Source organism: Mustela lutreola, chromosome 14 (genome assembly GCF_030435805.1).
Source record: "Mustela lutreola isolate mMusLut2 chromosome 14, mMusLut2.pri, whole genome shotgun sequence".
Lineage (NCBI taxonomy): Eukaryota > Metazoa > Chordata > Mammalia > Carnivora > Mustelidae > Mustela > Mustela lutreola.
In genome coordinates this window covers 37,991,787-38,007,455 of record NC_081303.1, presented here as the reverse complement: position 1 = coordinate 38,007,455, position 15,669 = coordinate 37,991,787, and the positions used below count along the sequence as shown (strand labels likewise).

The window sequence follows — 15,669 nt, the reverse complement described above, 5'->3', positions numbered from 1 at the left end:
CTGTTTTCAAAATTTTATTTAAAAAAAGTCATCAGTTTAGTTTAACAGTTAAACATCTTTCTTGTTGTTAAAGAGAAGGGAGGGTGTTCCCGCGCCCAGCTAGCCAGACGGAAAGAGTCTTCGGCTCCAACAGGCCACATCACTCCGGGAGTAACGCGCTCACAAGGGACGCCCTCTGCATCAGGTGGCAAGCGGCAGCTTGGCCGGCTGGACACACTGACCTGCTCCAGGGCCCGCTGCCGCCGGGGTCACCGGCTGAGGGACCGCTGCAGAGCTTCATACATCACCTGGTCCTGAGAACAGAGGACAAGACAGAGCTTGTGAGTGTGACAGGGGCCGATATGCGTCCCCCAAATGCGCACGCTGATATCTTCCCCCAGGACCGCACAGTAACCGTGACTGGAGGTCACGTGTTCAGGGAGGCCGTGAATTTGTAAGGAACCCCCCCACGATGGGCTCTAAGCCAGCGGGACCAGTGTTTCTGCAGGAAGGCGGATGAAGAACAGACAGGCCCGGGGGAGCCTTGGGAGTGGCCTCGGGAGAAGCCAGTCCTGCCGGCACCGTGATGAGGGACGACACCGTGATAGGGACGCGCCCCCCAGTCCCTCTACCTGCAGCTCTGTGGAGTGTGCCCAGCCTGCCACGGGACCTGGGAGGCCGACTCCCCCAGCTGCCCCCACATCAGTGCCCGTCTTTCTGTCACTGGTGTGGGGACCAGCATGATGGACTGTTTGTAGAAGTTATGTATTAGGGTCAGGTCATGGCCCATTATCACAGCGTTTTAGTTACTGAGGCTTCTGGAAAACAGATCAGTGTTGTTAGCCGCCCCCACTCCCAGCTCGGTCTTCCTGCAGTTTTCCTGCTGCTGCAGTCTGCTTGGTTTTCCACAGCAACTTTCAGTCGCACCATCTGGTCCCCAGCACAAATTAAGCAGGAATTAAAAAGACCACGGAGTAGAGCCATTTACATGATTTCGAACAGCAACAAATGGCCTTAGCATGGCATGTGCCGACCAGCCCAGGGCCCCGTGCTAGAGGCACAGCCGCGTTCCCGACGTCTGGCGGACACTGAGACACTCCCACAAGCGGCCACGATGAGGTCTGTCCCACACGTATGAGGTCTGTCCGGTGTTCAGAGGGGACTTTACGGCCACTAGTTTTTATCCTGGCCACAATCCTGGGTCAGGCAGAGAAAGGCAAACTCTTCTGTTTGTTCTCTCTGCGAGAAGTCAGACCCTGACTAGAGGGCGTTTCCCATTCACTAGGGAAACCCATTTCCTGGACTGTACTTAATGTTCACCTCCGGTCTGAAAGACGGATTAGAAAAAAAAAATCTAAGTAACTTGTTTTAGTGATTTTTCAAGTACCTGTCAAACAGTTTCAAAGGTGAACATAAAGTAGGAATTAGTGAAATGATGAATTAACTCTGAAATAGGGTAAAACAGTCCCTCTGTACATCAGTTTCAGTGCCGAATAATCTACAGTAAAGACATTTTAAGCACCCCTACATTATAACCAGGTTAGAGCAATCCCTTTCTTTTTCCTTTTTTTTTTTTTTTTTTTAAGATTTTATTTATTTATTTGAAAGGGGGGAATCACAAGTAGGCAGAGAGGCAGGCAGAGAGAGAAGAGGAAGCAGGCTCCCTGCTGAGCAGAGAGTCCGATGGGCGCGATCCCAGGACCCTGAGATCATGACCTGAGCTGAAGGCAGAGGCTTAACCCAATGAGCCACACAGGTTCCCTGAGCAATCCCTTTCTTACAGTAAAATAACTTTTAAAATTATAAAATAAGATCTATTGCAAAAATGTTAGAAAATACAGATCAGAAAAAATTAATCCTTATTTCTAGAGATAACTATTATTACTATTTTGGTCTTCTGGAACTTTAAAATTACTATTTTTTTCAATATTTATTTTTTATTTTTTTAAAAAAAGATTTTATATATTTATTTGACAGAGAGAGACACACACACACAGCAAGAGAGGGAACACAAGCAAGGGGAGTGGGAGAGGGAGAAGCCGGCTCCCTGCTAAGCAGGGAGCCCGACATGGGGCTTGATCCCAGGACCCCAGGATCATGACCTGTGCTGACGGCAGACGCTTAACGACTGAGCCACCCAGGCACCTGTTTAGTTTTTAATTTTTCAAAACTTTTTGTTTTTTAAGTAATCTCTACATCCAGCGTGGGGCTGGAACTCACAGCCCAAAGATCAAGAGTCACACGTTCCACCAATTGAACCAGCTGTGCTCCCCTCAGTATTTACTTTTCTTGACTAGGTAAGACCTTCATATGGTGCAAAGTTCAATAAAGATAAAAAGGCCCCAAGGGAAGCTAGTCCTCCCCCCCACCCCCCCAAACAGCTGTCACTAGTTTTGTAAGTAATTGTTTCATGAGAACCAGTGGGAGTGTGGGGCTTCACCTTGATGCCCTGCCTTATTTTTAAAAGATCAAATTAATAATCAGCTTGGTCGTCTGCTTTATTTAATATTTATTCAAAATTCATAAGATGCCTACTTCCCCAGGGGAAGTTATAGCTTCTTATTCGCTAAGTTTTTCAGAAATCAAATATTTAGAGATTTACGATCTCCCAAACTATGAAGACTACACTAGTACTAAGTCTCACTAGGACATCCGCAGAGTCTTTGATAACCTCTGGCATGACAGGTGCAGATGTTTTTAATAAAATCAGTCACACTGCCTCTGTCATGTAGTTGGTCCCTTCCACGTAGCAAAAACTACATGGAAGCCACGTTCTAACACTGATGGGATCGAGTGCCCAGGTCAATACGTGTTCTATGTGTAGTAGCCTGTCCCCTGCAATTTTTCTGTGAGTCCAGCACAGAGCCTGGCACGCATACAGCAGGGACTCGACACATGTAACGAGTCGGATTGTAGGTAACCCATTAAAACACAGCTGGGGGGCACCTGGTGGCTCAGTGGGTTAAGCCTCTGCCTTCGGCTCAGGTCATGATCTCAGGGTTCTAGGATCGAGCCCCGCATTGGGCTCTCTGCTCAGCAGGGAGCCTGCTTCCTCCTCTCTCTTTGCCTGCCTCTCTGCCTACTTGTGATCTCGATCTGTCAAATAAATTAAAAACAAAACAAAACAAACACAGCTGGAAACTCTGACTTGAGGAGCTGTTCTCCTGGGACTGTCCATGGGGTGGAAATAATCTGGGAAATGAACCATCTACTCCTGCGTGTGGAGAAGAAAAAGTTAGAGCTGGGGGCAGCGGGTGTGAAAAACACGCCGCCAGTGAGCAAATGAACAGGAGGGTTGCTCTGGGGTGGTTTAACAGAGGAAGTAAAGAACAAAATCCGGCTTGTCCGTCTGAGTGAGGTTTCCTTCCTGACGGTGGAACGATGCCAGAGCGAGCAGCATGACGAGACTGTACTGGGAGATAATAAATACCTGGGAAAGTAACCTCAAGGTCTCAACATGGACAGTAGCTGGAGGGCCTGAAGTCTCCGGTGCACAGGGAACCGGCACAGGGAATGACACTGCTCTGTGATGCACGTGCGGCCGGGACGCTCGCCTCTGGATTTGGAGAAGCCGCTGGCAGAGGGTCCTGGCTTTTGTGTCAGGGATCTGTCCTCACAGATTGCAGCCTGTCAGGTCCTCTTGGGACCAAACAGGACACAGCCACTCACTAGCAGTGAGGACGGGCAGGGATCTTCAGTGGAGCCCGAGGGCCTCGCCCTGCCCGAGTGAGAGTCGGCCGAGGATGGACAGCTGGTGAGGACAGACAGCCGGAAAGGACAGCCGGAGAGGAGTGTCTGCTCGCTGCCGATACCTCCACCCTGAACCAGTTACCAACGGTTTACTGGGCCAGGTGACACATTTCTGCATTGGGTCTCTAAGTGAAGAGTGTGCTGAGTATTTGAGAACTATGAAGGCCCACTCGGTAGACCTCGAGACAGGACTTCTGTCTTCTTAGACGTCTCATTAATCCCATGTTAACTCACTTCAAAGCAACTGCCATTTTGGTAAGAAGGTCTGAGAGGCTAAAATGTGTGTTCCTTGTACAGTAAACAAAATTTAGCGATTTTCTTTCAGCAGGAAGACCCCAAACCCCAATCCCACCACTACCATGTCAGTTAACCTGAGTCACCAACATCTTATTTACAGATTTTCATTCTAAGCCTTGAAGGCGTGACCAAACTCCATGGCCCCTCACAGCCCAGCCTGGCCAGAGCATCTAATTTCCTAATTGGCCACACTGACTGGTTCTGGCACGGGATCCTAACCTGGGCTGGACTGACCCCAGGGTTCCCTGAGACTCTCCCGTTAGAGCCTGTGGGGAACTCTCTTGCTGGGAAGTCTGAGCCTCCCACCTTCCCCCAGGAAAGGAAGCAATGAGGTTTGGCAGCCAGCATGCCTAGAGCCATCTGTGTTCTCAAGATCCTTGTTAAGTGGAACAATGAACTGTTGTTGTTTTTTAAACTCAAGATGCATCATTTTATTTTATTTATTTGAGAGAGAGAGATCACGCGAGCACAAGGGCATGAGGAGGGGGAGAGGCAAGCCCCACTTCTGGGGCTTTGATCGCAGGACCCTGGGATCATGACCTGAGATGAAGGCAGATGCTTAACCAACTGAGCCACCCAGGTACCTCCAAACAACTCTGTTTCCCCTACTCACATGAGTTGGAGTTGGGTTTCTGTCCTTTACAACTAAGAGCCCGATATTACAAAAGCATAAAGAAGTGGCTTATCAATGAGCTACTCAGATTCACATCCAAAATAGTGCCACACCTTTCAACCCTGCCTGTGCCTCTAATTTCAACTGCACTATCCTCAACCAGAAGGAAGAGGTTCTTTACCACAGTTCTCAACTGGGAAGGACCAGGAAAAAAAGGAATGAGAAGGATCCGAGAACCCCCCCCAAAAACCACAATACACATTGGTGTCAGATTCACCTGCAAAAGTGTGCAAAGGAGATAAAGCAAAGGTTTAACCCTTAACTGTCGTAGCTGCTTGGATGAGAACATAGCCAAATTTCGAAATCAGGTCAAGTGATTTTCGAACTTTGTACGACACATTTGTAGTCTCTGTAATAAAGTCACTCAAGCAACAAACATGAGAACTTTTCAAAATACAGCAGTTTCTAGAAAACTGATCTTTTTGGAGATAAAGAGAGTGATAAATGAGCTATCCAAGGTCAATAGATAAAAACTAACTGAATTTCTATATATTAGCAACAGTTAGAAAACAAGATGTAAAAAAAAAAAAATCCATAAATAACAAAAAAGTATAAATTACTTGGGAATAAATTTGATGAAAGATGGTAAAATATTTACCATGAAAGTTCACATTACTGGGTAAATCCTGTGGATCTAAGAAGTGAAATGAATTAAAAAGTGAAATAAATTTAACTGAGAGAAATTAAACAAATCTAATTAAATGGACAGATGTACAAAGTTCATGAAGTGAAAAACTTTCAAGCGCTGTTCTCATAACTGATCTAGATTCAGTCCAATTCCAAATCGCAGCAGGCTTCTTGTGTAGGAATTGATAAGCTGATTATAAACTTTCTGTGGACATGAAAAGGGTTTAAGATATTTTTAAAAACTGAGGGGAGATAAAGAGGAGAAATTTGGAGAGCTTATACCTGATCCCACGACTTACAGATCTATGGTCAAGACAGTGGCAAAAAAGATACTGTGGCATTAAGACAGATGTAGTCAGATCCAGAAACGGATCCACGCCTCTACGAACAACTGGTTTTCAGAGAGGGGGTGGTGACTCCATAGGGAAGTCTTCTCAACAGAGTCACAGCAAGTTGGAGCCACATGGAAACATGGAACCATGACCCCCACCTCCCCTCCCATCAAACTAAAATATTAATTTGAGATGGATCACAAGGCTCCATGTAAAAGCTAAAAAGTATGACATGTCTAGAAAAAAGCAAAGGTGAGAATCTTTGTGAACCTGAAATTGCCAAGATTTCTCCCGACAGAACGCACAAGCCATATACACAGGAGCCAGGTGGGCCCTCATCTGGATTCAAGGATCCTGCTCTCCAGAAGGTGCTTTTAGATGACAGAAAGGTGAGCAGCAGATTTGGAGAGAATGTCCTCCGCATGCACATCTGAATAAGAATCTGTGCACGTTTATAGCAAGGAGAGATACAAGTCTAGTGTTTTTTAAGATCGAAGCACGAGGACAGGACAGCAGAACTCCAAACCGCTCACAGGTACGTGAAACTTTGCTGGGTGTCCTACCATTCGGAGATGCTCATGGAGAGCACATGAGATACCAGTTTCTATGCCGCTTAATGCTGTGAAAGGACTATGACACTGGGGGACTCAGTGGCTCCCCAAGGAAGGGTCTGGAGCCCTGGCCATGCCACCCCAGCTGCACACCAGGGAGAAGTGCAAGCTAGCACGCTACTCTCACACACACATTACTCATGAAAGACCCACATACCCCAGGAGCACCAAGTGTCCCCCAGCAGAGGAAACGAGAAGGAGTCATGCTATATTCTTATCCTGGAAAACTGCTCAGGTAGAAATGGGCGACACATAACAGGGATGGAACCCAGAAGCCTCCACTGAGCAGAGCAGCCGGACTAGGGAGCTCATGCCATGGGCTTCTGTGGGGATGCAGCCCAGACAGGTCAGATCTGCAATCACGGGCAGTGCTGTCAGCATTGGCCACCGAGGGGCCACAAGGAACTTCGGAAGGGATGGAATGTCCTAGACACTGACGGAGATCACAGAACTGTGTGTGTGCGGGTGCTTGGGTAGCTCAGATAGTTAAGTGTCTGCCTTTGGTTCAGGTCATGATCCTGTGGTCCTGGGATTGAGTCCCACATCAGGCTCCCTTCTCAGTGGGGAGTATGCTTCTCCCTCTGCCTCTATCTCTCTGTCTCTCATGAATACATAAATAATATCTTAAAAAAAAAAAAAAACTTGTATGTGTGCACTACCGTGTGGATACATTTGTACTAAAGCACAGTGAGGCTAGGGGAGGAGCCGCATCCACATGTCCTCTCAGTCCTGACAAGCCCGGGGCTCCAGCTGCGGGTGAGGAACAATTTCAACTAAAACCATGTTTTTGATGACGAAGACTTCTGGAGGACACTAACATCATGAATCTCTTGTCCGTCAAAACGAGGAGCACCAGTCTGCCAAACTATTATCGATTTTAATGAGTGAGACAGGGTTTTTTTTTTTTTAAATTTTCTAATTTTTTTAAAAAGATTCTTATTTATTTATTTATTTTTAAAATTTTATTTATTTATTTGACAGAGAGAGATCACAAGTAGGCCGAGAGGCAGGCAGAGAGAGAAGTAGGCAGAGAGAGAGGAAGGGAAGCAGGCTCCCTGGAGAGATCCCAGGACCCTGAGATCATGACCTGAGCCGAAGGCAGAGGCTTTAACCCACTGAGCCACCCAGGCGCCCTAGGCGCCTCACAAGACTGGGTTTTACTCGAAGATGCTCAGCAGAACAGAACTGTTTCCTCTGGGATACAAAAACACCTGAGAGGTAAAGGCAGACCATTGCTTCCAGCTACGGCAGAGAACTGAGTCTGGGTACAGCAGACTCTTCTCAGGCCGAATCAGAACCACCACCAGCCCCGACCAATTAACCAGCTTCTGTGGTTAGCATAATGGGGGGAGGGCGCCTGGCCGGCTCACTAAGTACAGTCTGAGATTCTTATCTCGGGGTTGTGAATTCGAACCCCGTATTGGGAGCAGAGATTAACTAAAAATAAAATCTTTAAAAAAAAAAAAAAAAAAGTGGTACAGCAGTCACCTCACTTAGAAGGTTCAGAGCAAATTTTGAGACACCAAACAGGGCAGCCCACCTCCCATAACTCCTTGGACTTTGACTCCAAGGTTTTCAATCAGTAATTATCATCAGAAATACCAGGCCTGGGATAATAAATGCCTAATGATTTAAAGGCAGTTTTAGTCCATCAGGAAGCAGGTTCTCGCGGCTAACGTGCATTACATTTCCAGGAGCCCCGAAACAAGGCAGCCAGGTGAACGAGCTTTATCACAGCGGTGCCCAAGTCAGGCGTTTCAGAGGGCTGGACGCACCCCCGCAGCTCTGTGTGGCATTGGCTGTCCTTGTTACACCAAAGGAGTTCTTGTGTTTAACCCTTCTCTGACCTTACTGGGAGGACATCTGTACCCGCCTGAAATGTGTGGGTGAGTCCCGTGTGCCAACGAGGAAGTCTGGCTCCAGGCAGGTAAGAGTCTTGGGAAGGGTGGAGCAGGTCAGGGGACACGTGGACCAAAGAGACTAAAAATCCTCAGATGGTGGACAGACCCACATGCGTCACCCTCTCTCGGCTTCAGACTTTCAAGAAACACACAAAACTACAGTCTCAAGAATGCTCCCATAAAGACATTTATTTTCCTTGTTTCCATAAGCTCACAATCTACTGGTCTCCATTCTAGTTCTTCTCTACACATATTAAGAGCATTTCTTACCTTTTTTGATATAGAAGATTTCACTTTCTTGAAAGCTTCTTCAAAGTGCTTCTGACTGACCTTGAGTTCACCTGGGGAGCAAATCACAGACACATCTGGGTGGGGGGAGCACTAATAGCAACTGACAGGCAGATTTTCCTGAGACACTGACTTGCAAGAGGTCAAGGGAACACGAGATAGTGATTATACTGGGTCTGTTCTGAACGACAGTCAAGACCGGGACACCCTGCTTATCAGATGTTTTGGGACATATTTTCAATTTCATTTAATTTACACACACCTAACCATATTTAATTTTAAATAAATGCTTAAGTTTTATATCAGTGTCCATTGTAGTGCAAATTTTTTTTTCCCTCAGCAATTGAAACAGTTTACTTTGGGACAAATTATATAAAAAAGTACTTTGTTCATCTTTAATTAGAGTCCCTGTTTTCATTACCCACCCCCTTTATTGAGAGATCACTGACATATTACCTGGAAGTTTAAGGTGGGTGACTATTGTGACGATTTCAGACGTTGTTATAAAGTGATCATCACAAATGTTAGCTGGCACCTACATCCCTCACACGATTGTGTGTGTGTGTGTGGGTGTGTATAACTTCTAAGATCGACTCTTTCAAGATCTATCTTTCTAAGATCTATCGTTCCAGTATATAATCCTTATTGTTAAATAGGCCTCATGCAATACATCTGACCCCCGGAATGTGCTCATTTTATGTCAGGAAGTCTCATCCTCTAACCATCATCCCCCCATGCTTACTAGGTTTCAATGCAGGACACCGCAGAGAGACTATCACTCTTACACTATCACGCTTTGAAGGCCCCTCTTTGCACTGTTTAACGCCTTAATTTAATGACGATGTTTGATGAAGAAGAGCCAAAATTGTTCCTTTTTAAGATAATACAAATAATTTAACTGGGAGTGGAAAGTAATATTCTATAGCTATTTAAGAGTGCATATGCATTAGTAGATGTTACAGCGTTATGTCATAATATCTATTAGATACAGAGATACTATCCCAACACTGGATCAGAAGGGGCTCTCCTTCTATATAAGGTTGTGCCATTATGTAAGTAAGGGAAATCAAATAACTACATTTTGAACAAGACTTGGTTTAGAATGTTCCTGAAACAGCTTGCACGATGACGATTAAAACTGAATATAAAAATATTAGGATACCGTATTTACCTAAAAAAAAAAAAAAAAAAAAAAGAATAAAATGTGTAGTTAAACACGTCAGGTAGAAGGTGAACAGCGTAAGGATTTCGGTGAGGAAGATATCAACACTAAGTCCCTAGAGGACAGGTAACTAGTAATGCAAACTGCAGCAGAGCACAGATGTCAGAATTTGCTGCATGATTACACATGAATATCCAAACAGCCAACAGACTCTGCTCTCAAGTAGCACTTGAGAGCAAAACACCATAGACTCTGCTCTCAAGTAGCACTTACACAATGTTTCTTACAAGATAGTCTAGGTTTGCGAATTTTATCTGTTACTTCCAAGAGATTTTTAAATTTTGTTTAAAAAAAAAACTTTTTAAATTTTTATTGTTTTATTTTAATTCTTAACTTTAATGCAGAATTATAAAGCTCTCTATGGGTGAACTTTTTTTTTTTTTTTAAATCATGTAATATAATCTGAATGCCATGGCAACTTGTATTTTTTTTTCCTGATTCTAAGTCCAGTGGTCTTTTCTTTTTTTTTTTCCATCTCCAAATTTTTATTTAAATTCTAGTTAACATACAGTGTAATGTTGGTTTCAGGAGTAGCATTTAGTGATTCATCACTTACATCCTCCAAGAGGAATCTAAAATAGCTTATAATAAAAGCGATTTGGATAACTGAATCATAACAAAAACACAGGGAAGGGACGTGTGCTGACAGATCTCGGCGGCACAGATGCCGCTGGGAACTAAACCAAAGTTCACCCTGGGATTCTCAGGAACCAAAGACAGAAGGAAGAGGGAGACAGAGAAACCCAGTGGGAATAAAAACAGATGCGTGGACTCTGAGGGGGGAAGAAGAGGCTGAGAAGCCACCAGATGGCTGCCAGACACCATGTGAGGTGAAGCCTACTGGAAAGGTCTTGTCAGAGACATGTCAGTTTTCACATCACAGACATGAGACAACGGTCACTTTGTGGGTCAGCAGTGGTGTGAGGTGTCCAGAGTGACAACGACAGGGAACAGAGACATTCCAGAAAGCACCGTACCTGTCTCACCTCCACCCTTCGGTCTTGTCATTTCCTGTCTCAGGGCGCAGATGGACGCTTCCCGAACCAAAGCAGAGAGATCTGCACCCCTGCAGGAGAAGAACTGCTCTTAGTTATTCTACGACAGCACAAAGAATGGAGCCTGACTGCAGTTTCTAGTCAAAAACCACACAGCTCGGGAACAGACTGACCACTAGGGTCAGCAGCAAAAGACCTTTTCAATTTTACTTCAAATATTTCTAGCTTTTAGAAGAAGGGTAATTATGATGGAAACAATGCAAGGAATCATAAACATTCCTGTGCTAACAGCCATAGATACTGAAGTTAACGTAAAAAGTCTACATGAATTGCCCAGTTGATAGAAAGTTACACATTCATCATAAAATCTCCATCCACGGGGCCTGTGCTGCCAGTGTGCTGCCTGTGCACACGCGACCTGCCGCCTAGAGTAAGCTTACACGAGTCATTTATGGCACCTACTTCAAAAAGGGGAAGCACAAAGGCTAGCAAGTCTTTAATGTCCTGACTCAAGTCTGAGCTGAGTGGACCTGTCATAAATGAATTAAAGCAGGACAGCTAACAAGCCTTTAATTACTTTGTGCTACACTATGCTGACTTAGCACAGTTCCTGAGTTCAACGAGCATTCAATGAGCTCACTGGCATTTCACTACATCACATCTTCAACAGAATCGTGCAGCTCTTTGGGAGAAAGTTTGGACCTGGGGACAAAAACCTAATTTCTAGATATTAAAACTTACTTCATGTATATAATGTTGCCCATCCAACACAATGTAAAACATTAAATGCCCACAGAGCTTAAATTATTAGCTAAATGCAACGTTTCTGTGGTTAGGTATCCAATGGTACCCCTGACCCCTTTGTAAACCTGCACCCTCCTCTGAAGAATCCAGAAGGTGTGGCCCAGGGTAAGTTCTGCCATTAAACTGCCTCTGTGTTTTAGCTCTTCAAGCTGTAAACTACTCACATAAGTTATCCCCCCTGTGTAATAGTTCCTCTAGTTGTACAAGTTTGATCCCAACGAAGTGGGGGAAGGAGTGCACTGTCCTTAGAGGGAGGGAGGGGCTTCTGCTGACCACCACCACCTGTGACTCCGAGTGTGTCCTGTCGTCAAGACAATTCCTGCCTTCATGCCTGAGCCAAGATAGCTGGACAGAGAAGAGGGTCATGGCCCCGATGCTCATATGTGAAGAAACGAGATAAAATGATGCATCCTGACCACACTCCCTAAGAATGATCATGTGGTTTCCAGTGTAATCCTCTTTACAAGAAATGAAGGTCTTCGACTAGAATGGATGTAACCAGATGCCAATATGGTCCCCTGTCGGTCTGGCTGTTGGGATTTAAGTTTACACTGTGGAGTAACAGAGTCCTGAATGTCTCCAATGTGAAAATGTTGTCTCGGGGCATCTGGGAGGCACAGTTGGCTGAGCACTGGACTCTTGGTTTCAGCTCAGTTGACAATCTCAGAGTCGTGGGATCGAGCCCATGTCAGGCTCTGCACTAGTGTGGAGTCTGCTTGAGATTCTCTCTCCCTCTGCCCCTTCCCCCCATCACACGCTCTTTCTTTCTCTCACTGAAATAAATTAATTTAAAAAGAGAGAGATAAAGAAAGAAAACATCACCTTACTTGCTTGGCTTTGGAAAGCACATATTTGGCTCTGATCTAGAGGAATATCACGAGCACCAAATATATTAAGGACAACCAAGCAGTAAGGCTTTCAAAGCCAGAGAGGCAGACGTCTCCCTGTTCGTGAAATGAGAGTTTCGTTTTCTTCTCTGTGTACCCAAAGTGGGACAGTTAACAACCTTACTGAACGTAAAGAAAATAACAAAAACCATGACCACACAAACACACGTGCTGCCAGCAGAAACGCCTCTTTTCTGGCTGTCACTATGGGTTGTACAGGTTAGCAGGTGTGCTGTGAAAATGCCTTCTGAGCCTTAGAGAACAAAACACTCACAGATGACCCTCTTCAGGGCTGAAGCAGGAACACTGAAATGTCTGCTCAGGTCTTCTGGAAGAAGGGATGGACAACAGGCGAAGGCAGCCACAGTAGTCAGGGAAGCTGGGAACCAAGAGTCGATGTGGGAGCACATGCGCCCCAGCGCCAGAGCTCCTCAGAGCCTCAAGACGGGTAGTCCCTTCTCTCAGAAGGAAGAGCCAGGCCCGAGCCAGCCACTAACCACCGTGGGCACTCAACAGACACCAAGCTCAACCCTCCCCATAGGACTGCTGTCCCCCATCCTGTCCACAAGATCGAGAGATCAGGACTTGAGATTGAGGTACTCACGAGTAGCAATCACAGCGCAGGTCAGCAGCGAGGGCTTCCAAACTCACGTCTGCACCCAGGGGCGGTCTGGTGCCATTCTAAGAGAGAAAAATCAGTTTTCATGGAGACTTTAAAGATCTGGGCTTTTTCACAGAACAGGTTCTTCATGAACAGTAATAACTGCTTGACTAAATGAATTATCTTTGACTCCTAGACCAGTATTGTGAGATTTCTATATATTTCCAATTTTGAGGGGTGCCTGGGTGGCTCAGTGGGTTAAGCCTCTGCCTTCAGCTTGGGGCGTGATCTGAGGGTCCTGGGATCGAGCCCCACATCGGGCTCTCTGTAGAGCAGCTCTCCCTGCCTCTCTGCCGACTTGTGATCTCTGTCAAATAAATAAATAAATAAAATCTTTTTTAAAAATTCCAATTTTGAGAAACAAGGTTAGGAAGTGGATTCCAATATTCAGAAAGCTAAAGGCAAATGACTGACTGATCTTGTGGAGCTGAGAATCTGTGCAGTTGCAGCAAGAACAGAAACCACCACTTCAACCTTTCTAAAGGGAAGAAACACTTCCTCTGGCCAATTAAATAAGGCAAGTACTTTGAAGCAAGGCTGGCAGGTGAGACGGGAAGAACCTTGAACTTGACCAGGGGAGGATGCCACACACCCTCTGGGCTCTGTGTGTTCCTAGCCCTTGTCTGCAACTCGATCCAGGCCTTGGTGCCACCTCCCCAATGGCTCATATACCAACAGATGCCAGAAAGGACAGACATCAGGACATGCTCGGAATTCTAGCAACATATAGGCATTTGCTTACGCTACAGATGTAATGACATTTTAGTGACTTAAAAATCATGACCGAGATAAATGGCAGGTCTGTGAGTTTGAAGAAACACACAAAAAGTGAGTGAGTCAAAGGGCTCTTAAACCTCAAGGTTAGGTATTACGCATCAGCATGGTGGGCACCGCGAGCTGGACCAGACGGCCAGGCGCCACACGCAGACACACAGCGTCCTATCTCTTCCTCCCAGCTGTGCATATTTAACAGCTTCATAAACTCTGCATCTGCTATGACCTGATAAAACGCAAATGTTCATCCAACACGTAGTCAAGAAACAGTTATGGTTCCCACTCAATCCACACTGACCTGGGAAGACATCATGAAGAATAAACTCTGTGGGACCTCAGGCAAACAATCTTGGTGCTCGTTTCTTTTTTCCCTCCCAAGTGTGTAAAACTAGATGGCCAGACTGCATGGACCCTTATAATGTATAATGTTTCCATTTAGTCAGTTAACGTGGGGCACAGGAAGGGGAGGGGTTTGGGGGGCTCGGGAGTGGCGGGAAGAAAGGAGAACAGCTTCTGAGGCTCTGGTGACGATCTCTCTTTTCTTACTGCAGTAAAATTTGCTTAACAAAACTTATTAGTTTAACCATTTTTAACTGTACAGTTTAGTAGCATTAAGTACATTCACAGTGTTGTACAGCCGTTCATGTCTAGAGCTTCTTCCACCTTCCCCAAATGAAATGCTAGACGCAGAGCCACTGGCCTGCCCACTCCCACTGCCTCCAGCCCTGGCAACTAACGCTCTCTGACCATAACTGATAATGTTCTCTTCCTTCATCTGGAGGTTTTGTTTATAGAAACTCAGGCAGCTGAGTATTTAATGACATCTCCACTTCTCTGTATGTGCATTGCACTTCAGTAAAAAGTCTAAAAAGAAGAAATAACATTGGGCCAGGAATTAGGAATTCTGAGTTCTAAAATTCAAACCTACAACTAAATGGACTTTGGGAAGTTCCTAGAACTTTATAATTTATTTTGGTAATAAAACACAGTAAGTGTCTATTTCAAAAACTACAAGAGGAAGGAAAGTTTCCAAATTCATTCTGTGAGGCCAGCGTGATCCTGATACCAAAACCAGATAAAGATACCACAAAAAAAAGAGAACTATAGGCCAATATCTCTGAGGAACATAGACGTAAAAATTTTCAACAAAATATGAGCAAACTGAATCCAATAGTACATTAAAAAAGACATTCACCACCATCAAGTGGGATTTATTCCTGGGATATGAAGGTGATCCAATCTTTGCAAATCAATCACTGTGATACATCACATCAACAAGAGAAAGGATAAAAACCATATGATCCTTTCAATAGGCGCAGGAAAAGCATCTGACAAAGTCCAACATCCATTCATGGTAAAAACCCTCAACAAAGTAGGTTTAGAGGGAACATACCTCAACATAATAAAGGCCATATATGAAAAACCCATGGCTAATATCATCCTAAATGGGGAAAAACTGACCTCTGTGGTCAGGAACAAGACAAGGATGTTCAATCTCACTACTTTTATTCAACATATTATTGTAAGTCCCAGCTGCAGCAGTCAGAAAACAGAAAGGTATAAAAGGCATCTAAATTGGAAAGAAGAAGCAAAACTCAGTATTTGCAGATGACAAGATATTCTATGTAGAAAACCCTAAAGACTCCACCAAAAAACTGCTAGAACTGAGAAATGAATTCAGTAAAATCAAAGGATACAAAAATCGATGTACAGAAATCTGTTGCATTTCTATACACCAATAGTGAAGCAGCAGAAAGAGAATTAAGAAAACAATCGCATTTATAATTGAACCAAAAAACAGTAAACTACCTAGGAATAAATCTAACCAAAGAGTTGAAAGATTGATACTCTGAAAAAAACACTCATAA

The 15,669-nt window shown here is 44.8% G+C and overlaps 1 protein-coding gene across 7 annotated transcripts in view; it reads right to left on the bottom strand.

Moving 5' to 3' along the window:
* The window catches only part of NVL (nuclear VCP like), a 97,696-nt gene continuing 82,027 nt past the window's right edge, over nucleotides 1-15,669 (bottom strand). For 5 of the 7 annotated variants that reach the window (XM_059145094.1, XM_059145096.1, XM_059145099.1 and 2 more), the window contains 4 exons: nucleotides 12,971-13,047; nucleotides 10,658-10,746; nucleotides 8,441-8,511; nucleotides 1-293 (listed from right to left, as the gene is read on the bottom strand). In XM_059145094.1, the coding sequence (XP_059001077.1) occupies nucleotides 249-293; nucleotides 8,441-8,511; nucleotides 10,658-10,746; nucleotides 12,971-13,047 (282 nt within the window). In that variant the 3' untranslated portion in view covers nucleotides 1-248. Of the gene's footprint in view, nucleotides 294-967; nucleotides 1,307-8,440; nucleotides 8,512-10,657; nucleotides 10,747-12,970; nucleotides 13,048-15,669 lie in introns of those variants that run through there. The other 2 variants (XR_009347274.1, XR_009347275.1) reach the window with 2 other exon arrangements.